At 36.8% G+C, this 14,057-nt stretch overlaps 1 protein-coding gene across 4 annotated transcripts in view; it reads right to left on the reverse strand.

The window, feature by feature from the left end:
* Positions 1-274: 274 nt before the first annotated feature.
* The window catches only part of rab6ba (RAB6B, member RAS oncogene family a), an 89,320-nt gene continuing 75,537 nt past the window's right edge, over positions 275-14,057 (reverse strand). For 3 of the 4 annotated variants that reach the window (XM_079628412.1, XM_079628415.1, XM_079628414.1), the window contains exons 6-8: positions 13,564-13,657; positions 5,127-5,193; positions 276-2,219 (exon numbers count right to left, since the gene is read on the reverse strand). In XM_079628412.1, the coding sequence (XP_079484538.1) occupies positions 2,155-2,219; positions 5,127-5,193; positions 13,564-13,657 (226 nt within the window). In that variant the 3' untranslated portion in view covers positions 276-2,154. Of the gene's footprint in view, positions 2,220-5,126; positions 5,194-13,563; positions 13,658-14,057 lie in introns of all 4 variants that reach the window. The other variant, XM_079628413.1, reaches the window with a different exon arrangement.

Consider the following 14,057-nt stretch of genomic DNA (forward strand, 5'->3'; position numbering starts at 1 on the left):
GGAATTTGCCATCCAAAAAATAATAATGTGTTACTCCAGTCTTCAGTGTCACATAATCCTTTATGGAGGAATTTCTGCAGAAATTATTCCTATATTGACAATTAATATTAGACTATTTTAACATTATAATATGTAAAAATGTATAACTGTACTTTAAATTGAAAGAAATTTCATATTCATTCTTTACCTTTTTCTATTTCTTTGGTGTGTTTATGTTTTTAATTGAGAGATAGGCTATATGAAGAAAAACAAAATTGTCAATATTCACTTTTTTTGGTAATAAGACACTTTTATTGATTTTACTGATTTGGACCAACATGCTAGATTTCTATACAGTGTGAATGGTAAAGCTAGCTCTGAATCAATCAGGCTTGCTCCACTGAGCTAAAACATATACACACAGGGAATGGTTGCACCCTTAAAAGCGTAACTCAACTCACGCACAGACATTCACCCAAGGCTGATGTAGCGTTGTGTCAATCACAATTACTACTGATATTACAGGTACACTTATGATATGATTCCATCCAGGGGGCATATCAGCACCCTATTCAATTCAAATGAGAACTTCCTTTCAGAAGTGAAGAAAACAAAATGTAAACAAAACTTCATAAGTCATTAAACAACCAATACCCCATCCAGCTTTCGTTAAGTGACATCCTTCTGTACCTCTCTGTGATCTGAGAAGGCGTTGGCACAGACAAATCTGATTTTCCCTTTAAATTTCCAAAGTATCATAAACAGAAAGCAAAGAATTTGATGAGTCAGTGCTGAATGAGTCAGTCAATTACAGTGTTGTTCACCGTACTCCAACTAAAAGCTGCTGGATTGAATAAGGATAAACTGGCATTTTAACATTTCACTTCCTCTCTGACACTTTTTGTCATGTGCTCATACTCATTTCTTCTACGGTACAAACAGCTAGACATGACTTGTATCTGGCGGTATGTGAAGCAACTTTACAAATAGTTTATCTGTACAGTGACCCTCGAGAGATTTACGCTACAGTTTGAACTCTAAAGTGGTTTCAAAGACAGACATCTTGACAGCAATTTTGAAACATTTACATCTTTCTTTCTTGAAAAAGTGCATTAAGGATTCACATGAAATACATTTCAAATAAATTGATATAGCCTACTACACGATGTGTCTCCTCCTGGTCAGTGCACTACAATTTACTGGCCCAAAGAGCAGCTGTAGACATGAGTGGGTTCCTACACAAGGCAAACACTATAATGCTGCATAATGCTAATTCTTAAAAGTGAAATATAGTTATTTTTGGAGGAACGTCCCATCTTTGCATTTCTGATAATAAAGCCAGTTTGAAAATGACAGCTGATATATTTACAATAGAATTGGACTGTTTGATCAATCAGCGTGGAAATTGCCAGCGTGCAAATTAATTATTCCAACCAATTAAACATGAATAACCCAAGTTTAGTTGTGCATGATTTGCTCTTCTGTCACGTTCATAGTCTAGTTCCAAAAAGAGAAACATTCAGGGGATCTGAAATGACACATTTTCACAAACACACAGACAAAAACCTGACCTGAAACTTAAAATTTCAAGTTATGTGTCACAGAAAAAAAAAAAAAGTTAAAACAAGTTGATTTAATGAATTGCGTTGAGTCACAAAAAAGTATGCATTCACATAATCTTGTGCACAGTAGCCAGCAGGATTGAGATGACACTTTTAAAAATAGCTAACATGCATGTTTGCCATATTTTCTGGGTTATTTGTTGTTTGAATTTCCCTCTTGCTTTTGAACTCTTTGCTCTAATCCTGCTTTTTATGGCAAAATTATAGAATTTCTGTCTGCATCTGATTTAGTGCTCATCCTTGTATACAAAAATACAAAACAAAGGAAAAAACCTACGTCTCTACATTTTCAAAAAGTATACATGTTAGACATAGTCGACATTTTTGTTGATTTTTGCCCTTTACTTTTCGAATTTTTAGGATTTTTGGCAATTTTGTTACTAAAGTATACTATTTTACAATTGAAACTGATATAACACTGATTCCAACCAGTTACTAAAAGTCAGATGGGAAGGCCAAATATCCAATCTGAAAACACAACTGGAAGCTAACCAAGAGGAAGCAACACAACAAGCATGTGGTGTAGATGATGCTGTAAATAAGATGTGAGCTATTAACAGGAACAGCCGCCCTCAGTAGTTGGAGGTTCCTGTGGTTTGTCCAATTTAATGTCAATCACTGGAGAACGCTGTTAAGGAATAAAAACTTCAGAGGTTCAAGAATTTACATCAAACAATAAACGTAAATAGGGCAAAAACAATCCAACCATAGTAGATAACAGGAAGTTATATTTCTTTTTAATGCAACCTTTTTTGTGTAACTTAAAAATATGCCTCAACACTGACCCCTCCAGGCATTAGGAGTAATTGCAGCCATAAAGGCTGCAGTATAGGATATGTTTGACAAACGGCATCTTTAATTACAGCTTGTATACAGAGGGCTTTATACATCAAAACAACAACGATGTTTTCTTTATGTAACGCTATTTTAGCAGATAAGAGCTACATATTTTGACAGCACTTTTTCCCCACTTTTTTTCATTTTGTTTAGCCTATTGTGAGCTGACCTCCATCAGCAAAAAGAGAACGGGTGTCATCTAGTGGCCATTATCGGAAATCCAAAACAAAGCTCATAGCTTTTTTTGCGAAGTCTTTTTCCTTGCCAACGTTTAACATAATCTCATTCAAATGAATGTTAACTGGTGTCCCTGAGAGATGTGTTGTTGTAGTGGGGCTTTTATGCTTGTGCAGTCACACCAGCTGCTCATGGCTGAGGCCGACTCTCTCAAATGTAATGGGCTCATGTTTGCATTCATGAACAAATGGCGAAGTGGTGAGCACACGTGTGTGTGTGTGTGTGTGGTCAATAGCATCCTTGTAAAATAATTTTTTTAATTAATTTCACTAAATCTGTTTCAGTCTCATTCATATAGCCTACTTAAAATATAGAAATAAATGCGTTGCAAAGTGAGTAGGCTACATATGAAATCAAAATGACTTTTTTTTTTTAGCTATATAAATACACTGTAGGCCTATATGCTGTCGGCATGATAGCCTACATCATATTACACCAGATTCATTTGAATTTAATTTTACATTGAATCCTGAAAGTGAATTATTCCAGTTACAAGTTTTAGAGCTTTGACAAAAACAAAGTTATAACTGCAGGAAAACAATTGGCCTTTTTTTGGGAGTGAGGGGTTTGCATACTGCATCAGGCCAGATGATCAGATCGCCTTTCAAGCTCTAACATTCTCTTTAAATTATAACAAAGGTGTATTTATGAAATGATCAAAAGTACCACTACTCCAATCCAATTCTATGCCTCCCTGTGCTATTACTGCACACATGCAAACATACACACCATGCAGAGAGCACACAATAAACACATCCTGCACCTCTATCAGTCACACAAAACAAACAGAAAGAGGACACTTTGTCATTCAAACTTACTGGATATGAAATCTATCCTATTCTGCTGCCAAGCTATTCACACAAAGGAAGAGAAAAATGTTTTTTGTTACCATAGCAATAGACTTTCCACTGCCACTAATAAGTGACTGGATGTGGCAGAAAATGTAATGAGAGGAAAATAAATTAGCCTCAGAGTGAAGCAAGGCCAATATTTGAATTTCATGGTGGAAATTACATGAATGATGAAAATCAAGAGGTATATTACCCACCAAAACCTCACCTCGGTAAATGAGACTTTACACTGTCAAATAAAAAAGAAAAGAGGCAAAATAAATTAATATTAGCCTACTATGAACTGACAGCTGCAATACAGTTCTATTGGATCACAATACTACAGCAATAGCTGATGAACAAACGACCACTGCATACTGTCATTACTCTGGAACTTTTAATATCAACTTTTAAAAGGAAGGTGACAACACAACAGAATATTTAGCTGTTGATGTCATAGGCTGTACATTCCATCAAACTACAGTATTTTAACGCAGAAGACAAACTGGGTAGATGTCAACATGGACAGGTTGTATTACATGCACTTGTTCTCAAAAGCTATTACCAAAACTATGCACATTAAAGTCACCATGAAATCATGGAAGAATTTAAAAAAAAATTCAAATGGAATATTGCAGTGTTTATTATTAATGATTCATCCATGCACATAATTATAACTTCCCCTCCTTCTTTCAACAACATCTCTTCACTGATGATGCGTTTACTGGTTAGAAGGCAGGACAACCTGTCACTCACATGAGATCAAAGCAACCTTGACTATTAAATAGGTTGCAAAAAAAGCCCTATTCAGACGGGACAAGTTCTTTAACCAATGTTTGAGTTACAATTCTTATCATTCAACGTCTGTGATTTCATGTACCAATTCGGATGGGGCTAACATCTCAGTGTTTTCGCGATTTGGCTCCATTTATTAATTTTATAATGTTATTTTCGGATGTTTAATACAAATAACAAAATTCAAATAACTGTTTGTAGTTAGACGAGAAACAATTGGTAGGCTAACTTAATTGTAAGGGTAATACATATTTTGTTTTTGATGTCAGACTCAGAGGCTAAACATTTCTGTGCAAATTTATGTTGCATATGGCCAAACAGAAAAATGGGTTTTGACACACCTCGATCCTCAAAAATCATACACAAACCTATGCAATCCAAAACTAATGTGGAAAGATTTCGCTTTTGCTTTGTTAAATCTATAAAACAGTCTTTTAAGAATAATACTATGATTTTTCAGTCGCTTTTTAAGTCAAGTAAAACAATCAAATGTGGCAAGTTTGATCCATTTGTGTTTATATATGTGCTATTTTGGTCTATTTTTCACCCACAATGTTGATTGTTTTTTAGTGACTTTAATAATATTAATGATATGAGATAAAAGTAACAGGTTTCTGGATTGGGATTGTGGGAGTAGGCCTACATAAGACAAAAAGAGTCTCATTGCCCTAGAGGTCACATGTTATAGTACTGAAACAAAGCCAATCAGTTTTTTGCTTGTTTATACCTTACTGCCTGTTAAGTAGAATGCAGCAGAGTAAACTGATTACAGAAATTCGTTCTGAATTGTTGAGTTGTTTTCGTTTTGAGCTCACTGAAAGGATACTGCCTTCTTTGCTTGTCTCCTGCATGCTCTCCATTCCTGGAAGGGCGGCTGCCACACGTCGAAACAGCTGCGGGAGAGAAGAGACGACACGGTTAGAGATTTCAGCTGTGTTTTCAGTTGGTTCATGTGAATTGGGGGATGGATTCCCCGAAGTATCACACTTCTCTCTTCAACGATTCGAAACCTTGAGGTTAGTTTTTTTTTCTTGCAAATACAGTATGCGACGGCACTTGTGTGCTATAGAGACAACCGTATTCTGCTTGCAGCCAATTAAACACAAACACACACAAAACCACCGAACAACTGCATAAACATGCCTAAGGTTTCATGGTTGAAGCAAAATACAAGGGCAATTGCAGGCTTCACTGTACATGATTCTCATGGGCGTTTGCGGCATACGCCTGTGCATGACTCAATGTAAGTGATTAAACTCAGTTATCTCTTAAGAACAGGACGAAACGTATTAATATGTTCAAATTGATCTGTGCATAAGTGAATGCAGCCAATTAGATCTGCGGTTGTCCAACATTTCATTAAAAAAAAAATGTAGATTAAGAATCGTTTTAGAATCGGATTGTGATTTCCATAATCAGAATTTGGATCGGATTGTGAGGTGCCTAAAGAATGCAAAATTTCACAAAAAGTTTGCTATTGTGACCGTAGCCTAAGTCATATCAGCGGGCAGCGGCATTCAGTATTTTTACTGTACAGCTTTCTGGCAGAAAATATGACCTGAACAATTTTTAAACCAGTAAAAAGGGACTTGGAGCAAAGTGAACTTTCTCATGTGTATTGAAGCACATGAATGTGTATTACACATGTGTATTGCACAATACATGTATTGAAGCACATAGTGTATTGTCCTGTAATATACTGTATAGTGTATATATTAAAATAAATGAAGATCGCATGCAACCAGTTCTTTTCAGAATCATAAATGTCACCGACCAAAACACCTGCTGACCTTTAAAGTGGACTCTGTGTAGAAGATGATAAAGGAACAGCAAAAAGCACTGAGTCTGGTTCTGCCTTCTGAAACTTGCAATGCATTGCTAGCGTCCCGCTCCTAGCAGGGCAATTAATGGCCCACCACACACCTACATTACAGCCATCCTCTAGAAAGTGCCGTTCCCAGAAGCTATATGTGGCTATACAACAATGATAAATAGCCCCACTCACTCCCAATCATATCAAACAGGCAGTTAGCTTATGTAGCCAACACAACCCCTCTCATTTCATGTCTTCAATCACAATAGACAAGCCATGGGGAAATGGGGCACACTGGACCATTAGGCAGAGAGGGTCAGATAAAAAAAAAAAAAAACACTCATTTTGTTAACTACCTTCAGGCCATTGTTTTTGACAGGAAAGACAGAGAGAGCCATAAAAATGTTTTAATGTAGCTGGGACAAAAACAAAGGCACACAAAACCATTCCAATTAAGAAAAACAGAGACAGACCCTGTCCCAAATAGAGCACTTAATGGTGACTTACAGGCTTCACGCACCCGTGAACTCATACAAGATCATACGGTGTCACATTTTTCATTTTACGTTTCAGAAGGGTGAACACGAGTTCCCGCTTTGTAGCTGCTAGCATAACACAACTGTATAAGAGTTAGCCTATAGCTAACATATTTTTTAGCTACTGTTATTAGTTACAACATCTTTTACCATTTTAAATTGTCATTCAGGTCTCTGCCTATTTTCAGTTCAAATTTCAGTGTTCAATGTTTTTGCTCACTGGTGGATTCCTGTTCTGAAAACAGACAAATATACATTTTAGCAGTCTTAAAGTTTCACCATTAATGAAAACTCTGTCATCATTTACTCATGTTGTCCCAAACCTGTAGGCATTCTTTCTTCCGCAAAACACAAAAGAAGACATTTTGAAGAATGTTGGTAACCAACATGAACACTGACATTTCTCAAAATATCGTATTTAATGTTCCACATTCAATCATACAGTTTTGGAATGACACGCGAATAAGAAAATGATGACAGAATTGACATTTTTGTACCATCCCTTTATGCACAAATGTTTGACATCTCAGTGTCACTGACCAATCAAAATCAAGTATTCCAGAGAGACGTGTAATAATAGAGAACATTCTAGAAACGCACTCATTCCATAGACCTTTACTGTTTTTAAATAGAGCTAGTTATAAATACTACAACGCAACCTTAACCGACAGAATATCCAAACAGAAATATTTTTCGATTTTTACAATTTAAAAACAAAACAGCTGTAGAACTAAGAAAATGAATTGCTTTATTATACACTAAAGCACGAACTGAATGTTCTTGCTATGCAAAATTAAACTTCATATTCTTACAAATTATAGCAATGAAAGACTGTTAAACAACAAATTACTCCACTATAATTATTATCCAAACATGTTGAATATTGTATTATTTACACAAGAGTTCAATTTCATCCTGGAAAGAACGTGACACCCTGCAATTCTTCAATCAATATTTGAGTCATTATTTTGCAATTACCTCTGCAAGGTAATCAGTTTAACTAATGTTGCTGTTATTGGAGAAATAAATAAGAAAATTTCAGTATTGACCGTAATCTCAGATGAATTGAGCTCCCTGCTGTAGAGCTCACAGAATCAAAAGTGCAAACAAACATGTGCTCCAGTCAGCCACACACACATACATGTGTAACAATGTAAAGGCTTGGAAATCATCTCAATTTGTAATGGAGACTGGAACAAGTCAGCTCCACGTCTGGTGCCAATGTTGTGTCAGAGATTTAGTGTCTTTTAGTGTTGTACTGTCAGTGCTGAGCTCCTGTGAAACAGTGATACATGGCTTCAAGAAGAATGAAGGCTCAGTGTCCAATACAGCTGAAGGAACAATGCACAATAATATAGTAGTATAGTTCAATATTAGGACAATGCAGTAAAAGTTAGGATTAATGCCATCCTGTCTTAAATGCCCAAATGTAAGATGCTTAATGAATTTATTGGGTGATTTCACAGTGGCGTGTATGGCAATCATTCCTACAATACACTTTGGTGGGTTGAATTCTATAGCCTATATAATATATAATTTTTTCAATTGTAGTCTTTCAAAAAGGCATCTGAAATAATAAACTAAGTTCAATAGTGTTGTCAAAACGATACATATTGATACTGAAATATCTGAAACGCTTTCAATACTTTTTTCCGCAGAATAGATAATAGATACCAGCTGTTCTTTCTTGCCCTCTCATCTCTCTGACAGCGAGTTGGCACACGAACCCACCTCCTCTCACTCCCTCATTTCATTTGCTCCTGATGGATATTGTTGGTGTTACTGGGCTTGAATTTTGGCATGGAATTACACGTATTGCGCATAATTTGACTCATTCCCGCAGATTTTGTGCTCACACCCAAAGTGTGCTCATAAAGGCACCTCTCAGTACTAAATTGAGTTCTCTTTCGCTGCTTGTTGCACTTAAACAGTCAAATACACACAAAATAAGTATTCACATAAACACAGTCGGGTATGTTTTAAGTTAAAGGGGTCATGACATGAGAAACCAAATTTGCCTTGATCTTTTGGTATATAAGAGGTATTTGTACCATTAAAACGTCCTGCAAGTTTCATAGCTTAAGACGTCCCTCCCCATTATAAACGAATCATTTATTTAATCAAGCTCTAAATACAGCTCGTTCTGGATCCATGGTAAGAAGTGACGTCACGGTGCGAAGTGACATACCAGCGTTTGCATATGACCGCCTCCAGCCCAAGACAACTACGCCTAAAGCGCAAGACAACTACGCTCATTTCGTATCGTTGTCGCCCCGCGCGCCGCACAAGTGTTCAGTCGACGGACAGCGAGCCGAGTGGGTCTGTGTACAGTAAAATTGCGATGCCGCAGATGTGCTGTTCCTGGCTGTGGATAAACAACATCTATGAATACGCTGCCGAAAGATACAGACGTCAGGGAAAAATGGATGCACTTCATTCTTTGCGGCAGTGCCAGTCACGGCAGTGTTAGTTTTAGCGTTTGTTCTATAACGTTAGCTGCTACATTTAAGGATGACTGTTTTGAGAAAAAAATCCCAATATGATGCTTGGCTTTGCCAGATAACTGTTGCTCAAAGATAAGTCTGTGCCGACTATTCTGGGCTCAACAACGACGACGCAAACTTAGGGTGTATTCACACCAGGAAAGTCCGATAGTTCACTTGCTTTGGTCCGGACCAAATTTTTTTTTTTTTTTTTTTGTTTGGTACGGTTCGCTTTCACACTGCTCTTTTTGCAAGTGAACCAAAATGTGTAAACAAAACCACACGTGTGCTAAGGTCGTCCATTCATTGGACAAGGATTCTCAAGTAGGGAAATCAGGAAGTGCAACAAAAAAAAGGCTCGGAGATATAAAAAATATAAAAATAAATTAAAAATAAATTATTTCGTAGGCTACTGCAATATTTGTTCTTTTACTGTCTCGTTATTTCGAAATAATATGTGTGCGTGCATCTGTAAATCCGGTGACGCGTGTATTGATTTTTATTAATAAACAAGTGTTTTCTCTAAAAGTGTCGACTCGGCTGCAAAGATGAAGTTGACGATCGCCATCTCCGTGTGAACGCGCTTATAGAGAGAAATGCACATAAATAAGCCTAATAATCGATTACATAATCAGAGAGTAGCCTTTTTCTTTTTGTTTTGAATTATTTCGTTAAAAGACATTTCAAGCTTTGTGTATTTGGTGTATTTGTCATGTCTGTGTGAGGCATACACTGAGTTTCGTTAAGTTAGGATGTGCTCTAGTTCACGTGCAATGCAAGTGAGCGCGCGGGCGCCTCCGTTATATTTGTTTCGTCGGCCTATTCATTAAATACAGGCAATTGGTTGATGAAAAATGTATTAAAATTAAGATACAATTTATACAAAACGAAATTCACTTTAAAGAAAGGCTTTCTATAACAACTTCAACTTCAACGGTCAAAATCATGTCTGACCCGCTCCATGTCTCATATTGCGCATCCTATCTCGGTCGTGCTGTTCACTTTTCATAAATCAACATAAAAGGAAAAAAAAATAACATTATAATATTTTAACAAATATGAAACGCGCTTTTTTAAATGGCTACAACAGTATAGTAGGCCTACATATCCTACTCTCTATTTGTACAAATTTCTGCACATTAATTTAATTCTGAATTTTAAACACACAAGTTGAAAGGCATTTGTTCAAATCAAGTTCACGGATAATTGTGCGTGCATTTATTAGCCTAATCATTATGATACTAAAATCCTAACAAATAGGCTATGCTATGTACAAAAAATCAGATGAGTTCTCTCGAAAAATCTCTCGTTCACGTTCATTGTATTAAAAGTGATTCGTTCAGCGTTCGGGGAAAATATGAACGCGTTCAGTGAACACGTTCATGCACAACACTGCCAATGATGCACACACGACGCGCAGAATGACGCGCAACAGTATCGTGTGGCCAGACAGCGCGCCGGAATGGAATTCTCTTTCGCACTTGAACGAACAATATTGGGTCGATATTGATATTGGGCCGATATTGGGTCGGTTCATGTTCACATCGTAAACGAACCGTACCAGAGTTCGTTTGGAACCGTACCGAGACCACCTCTTCAGCTGGGTCTCGGTTCGATTGTTTGGTCCGCACCAGAGTTCGATTGCTGTATTCACACCTGCGCAAAAGGTCCGCACCAAGGGGGGAAACGAACTAGAGTTCGATTCAATCGAACCAAACAAGGCAGGTGTGAATACACCCTTACTTTATATCACTGGCTAATATAAACACATTTGTATAAGAGAATCTTGAAAATATGTCGCCTGTCTAGGCCTATGTTACATGTGATAGAAAATTAAAAATGTTGCCTTTATCAATGCTGCATCTTCAAATATGGCCTGTGCATGCATTTTTGTCCGTGGTACACCCTATCATTTCATTGAAATTAGTTAAATAATGTTAAACTGTTAGCAAATTAAGCTATAGGATAATTATGCAACAATAATCCATTTTTAAGTGTCTCGGGTTACAATTTTTTTATTAATTCAAAATAGTTTCACTTTCCATGTGGACACGGGCTGATCCAGTCTTCGTTGTTGTGGTCATGATTAATTTTCCTCTGATTCCGGCTCAAACATAATAAGGTTTTATCATTGCAAGAGCCATCGCTTCGCATGCATCACCCGCTATTAAACAGTTGCGCCGAATCCGCAAATGTTCTGGCTGGGGGCGTTAATAATTGATGCACTGACGTTAGCCAATCATAACAGTGGGCGTTAACACTGAACTCTTAAAGGGGAAACACCCCCAAAACAGACTGTTTGAATCAGAGGATGAGAAACAGGGTGGGAAAAGGTCATAAATCACTACATTTTAAAAGTTATTTGTAAAAAAAAACTATAGTAATACTATAATTGCACCTAAGGGAACATAATAATAAAATAAATAAAAAACATGTCATGACCCCTTTAATATAAACAGTTGAGAAAGAAAACGCATGTGTATAAAGATCTTCATTTGTGTTCCGATTCCGAAGATGAACGAAAGTCTTATGGGTTTGGAACGACATGAGGGTGAGGGTGAACTAACGCTTTAAACGCAGCCAAGCTAGAACTAGCGAGGCAGCACAGCTCTCCAATAGGACACATTCAACTTCAGATAGGCTCTTTTAAAATGAAGCACATTAAAAACACGACACAACTCCCATCAAGCCAGTCACAACGAAAATAGTCTGTGCGCTTATTATGATATCTACGGTAATCTGCAGACAGTGCAAAAAGACGGGCTTTGAGGTGTCTTCAGCAATACCCTGCTTTTAAATACCAAATAACACCTTTCATTTTCTTCTCAGCAAAATACTAATTTAAGATGTTCTTAAGAAAATATTTATTAACTTAAGAATTTTTCAAGGAACATTCTAAAAAAATTTCTAAGATTTTTTTTTTACTTAAAGATGTTTGTAAATCCGGCCATTGCTTCCAATGAGCATGAATGCAAAAACAAACTTTAATATCAGACATAAAGTTTATGTGATAATACCATCTTTTTTTTTTCAGGAATGGATTCCTTGTCAGCTAATTTTTTTTTTTTATTATTATTATTTTAGGTTTTTGCCATAATTGACACAAAAAACATATGATCTCATTGTGCATAATTGTAACTCTTTATTGAACTTTGATATCTAGTATCAAACTGCAGGGGTTTTCAAACTGGGGTCCAGAGAGCCCCAGGGGGCCACAAGAGGGTGCTATGAGGTGTGTGGGAAAAAATGACATAATTTTTGAATTAATTAAATATTTTTCGTATTTAAATAAATATTCTTGTAATGACATATTTATATATTTAAGGAAAATATGTTTTCGTTTTTATTAACACAATCATTGTTTCAATTTCCTAATTAGAATTTTACTTTTTTTTTTTGTCATGTCAGACATCTCTACCTGCACTAAAATCACTTAAAGGTAGGGTAGGTCAGAATTGTCTAAAAAAAACTTTTATTCAAATTTGTTTAAACTGTCTTTATATACCAATGCATAATTAAAATGTAAGTACTCTGATAAAAAGAGTATAAAAATCGAGTGACTCTAGACCGTTTAATCTTCATTAAACACAGCTCATTAATTCCATTCACTCCCACCTAAAAACGGGTGCGCGACTGCGCGCACGTGGGCAGAGCCAGTAATAACGGCGGTAGTCATGGCGACGTCGAGTGACAGTCGCGCAAGCCAATCCTGTGATTCGTCCCGAATGGAAATAATGAGCTGTGTTTAATGAAGATTAAACGGTCTAGAGTCACTCGATTTTTATACTCTTTTTATCAGAGTACTTACATTTTAATTATGCATTGATATATATAGAAAGTTTAATCAAATTTGGTAAAAAGTTTTTATATAAATCCTACCTACCCTACCTTTAAATGCAGTGAATTGTAACAAACTTTAATTAGTGGCTTAGGCTTACTGCTTTATTTTGAAGATGGTTGAAATTAAAAATCTCATAAAATAAATGTGATCTCATCTCTTTATCACTAAAGTTTTACTAAAAGAGACACAATAAGAACTTTTGTACTTGACTAATTACATGACACTTGACAAAAAGAAGCAAAGCTTGATCATTCTAACAGAAGAGAGACAAAACGACTATCACAGTCTGTGATCCAGTCAGACAGAGCTGATGCTAACACACAATAAACACACACACCTACGCCCACACAACACACACAGTGTGCTGTACGCACTTCCGGCTCTCAGAGAGAGAGAGAGAGAGAGAGAACACAGCAGAGCTCTGCGTCACATCTGATCTCTCCCACCTCGGCGCTTAGTCATCCTGAATTATGCTTTCAACTGCACCTCAGAAGAGAAATCCGAAAGAATGAGAGCGTTTCTCACACCCACACGCCGTGCCTGTGCCCGCTGTTTCCGCTGACAGAACAAGGTGGTGAGGTAAAACGTACCTGTTTGACGTTGTAGCCCGTTTTGGCACTGGTCTCGATAAACATCACACTCAGCTCTTTGGCCCGCTGCTCGCCTTCCTCGATCGTGATTTGCCTGTGAAAAGGTTGAAGATTTGAATGCATTTATTTAAGTTAAATAAGTTTATTTATAACATATTATTGAACTGTGATGACCCCTGCTGATAAACCATTAATTTCTATACTGGATGCTGGACCATAGCCATACTGATCAGCAGCAACAACAAAAAATTTTTTTTTTTATAAAATTAGAATGCAGATATTTTATACAGCAGTGGTTCTCAACCTTTTTGACTCCAAGGCCCCCCACTGTCCACAAAAAAAATATTGAACGGTCCCATGACTCAGATGTAGGCTGCATCAGGACAGCCATTAAGATAAATGGGAAAGGGCTTAAGTATACTTTCTCCAGGCCTCCATGGTGGGGACAGCAGCATCAAAAACACAACGCTTGCTGGTGACCAGCTATACTGGTC

This window comes from Phoxinus phoxinus (assembly GCF_949152265.1).
Source record: "Phoxinus phoxinus genome assembly, chromosome: 11".
NCBI lineage: Eukaryota > Metazoa > Chordata > Actinopteri > Cypriniformes > Leuciscidae > Phoxinus > Phoxinus phoxinus.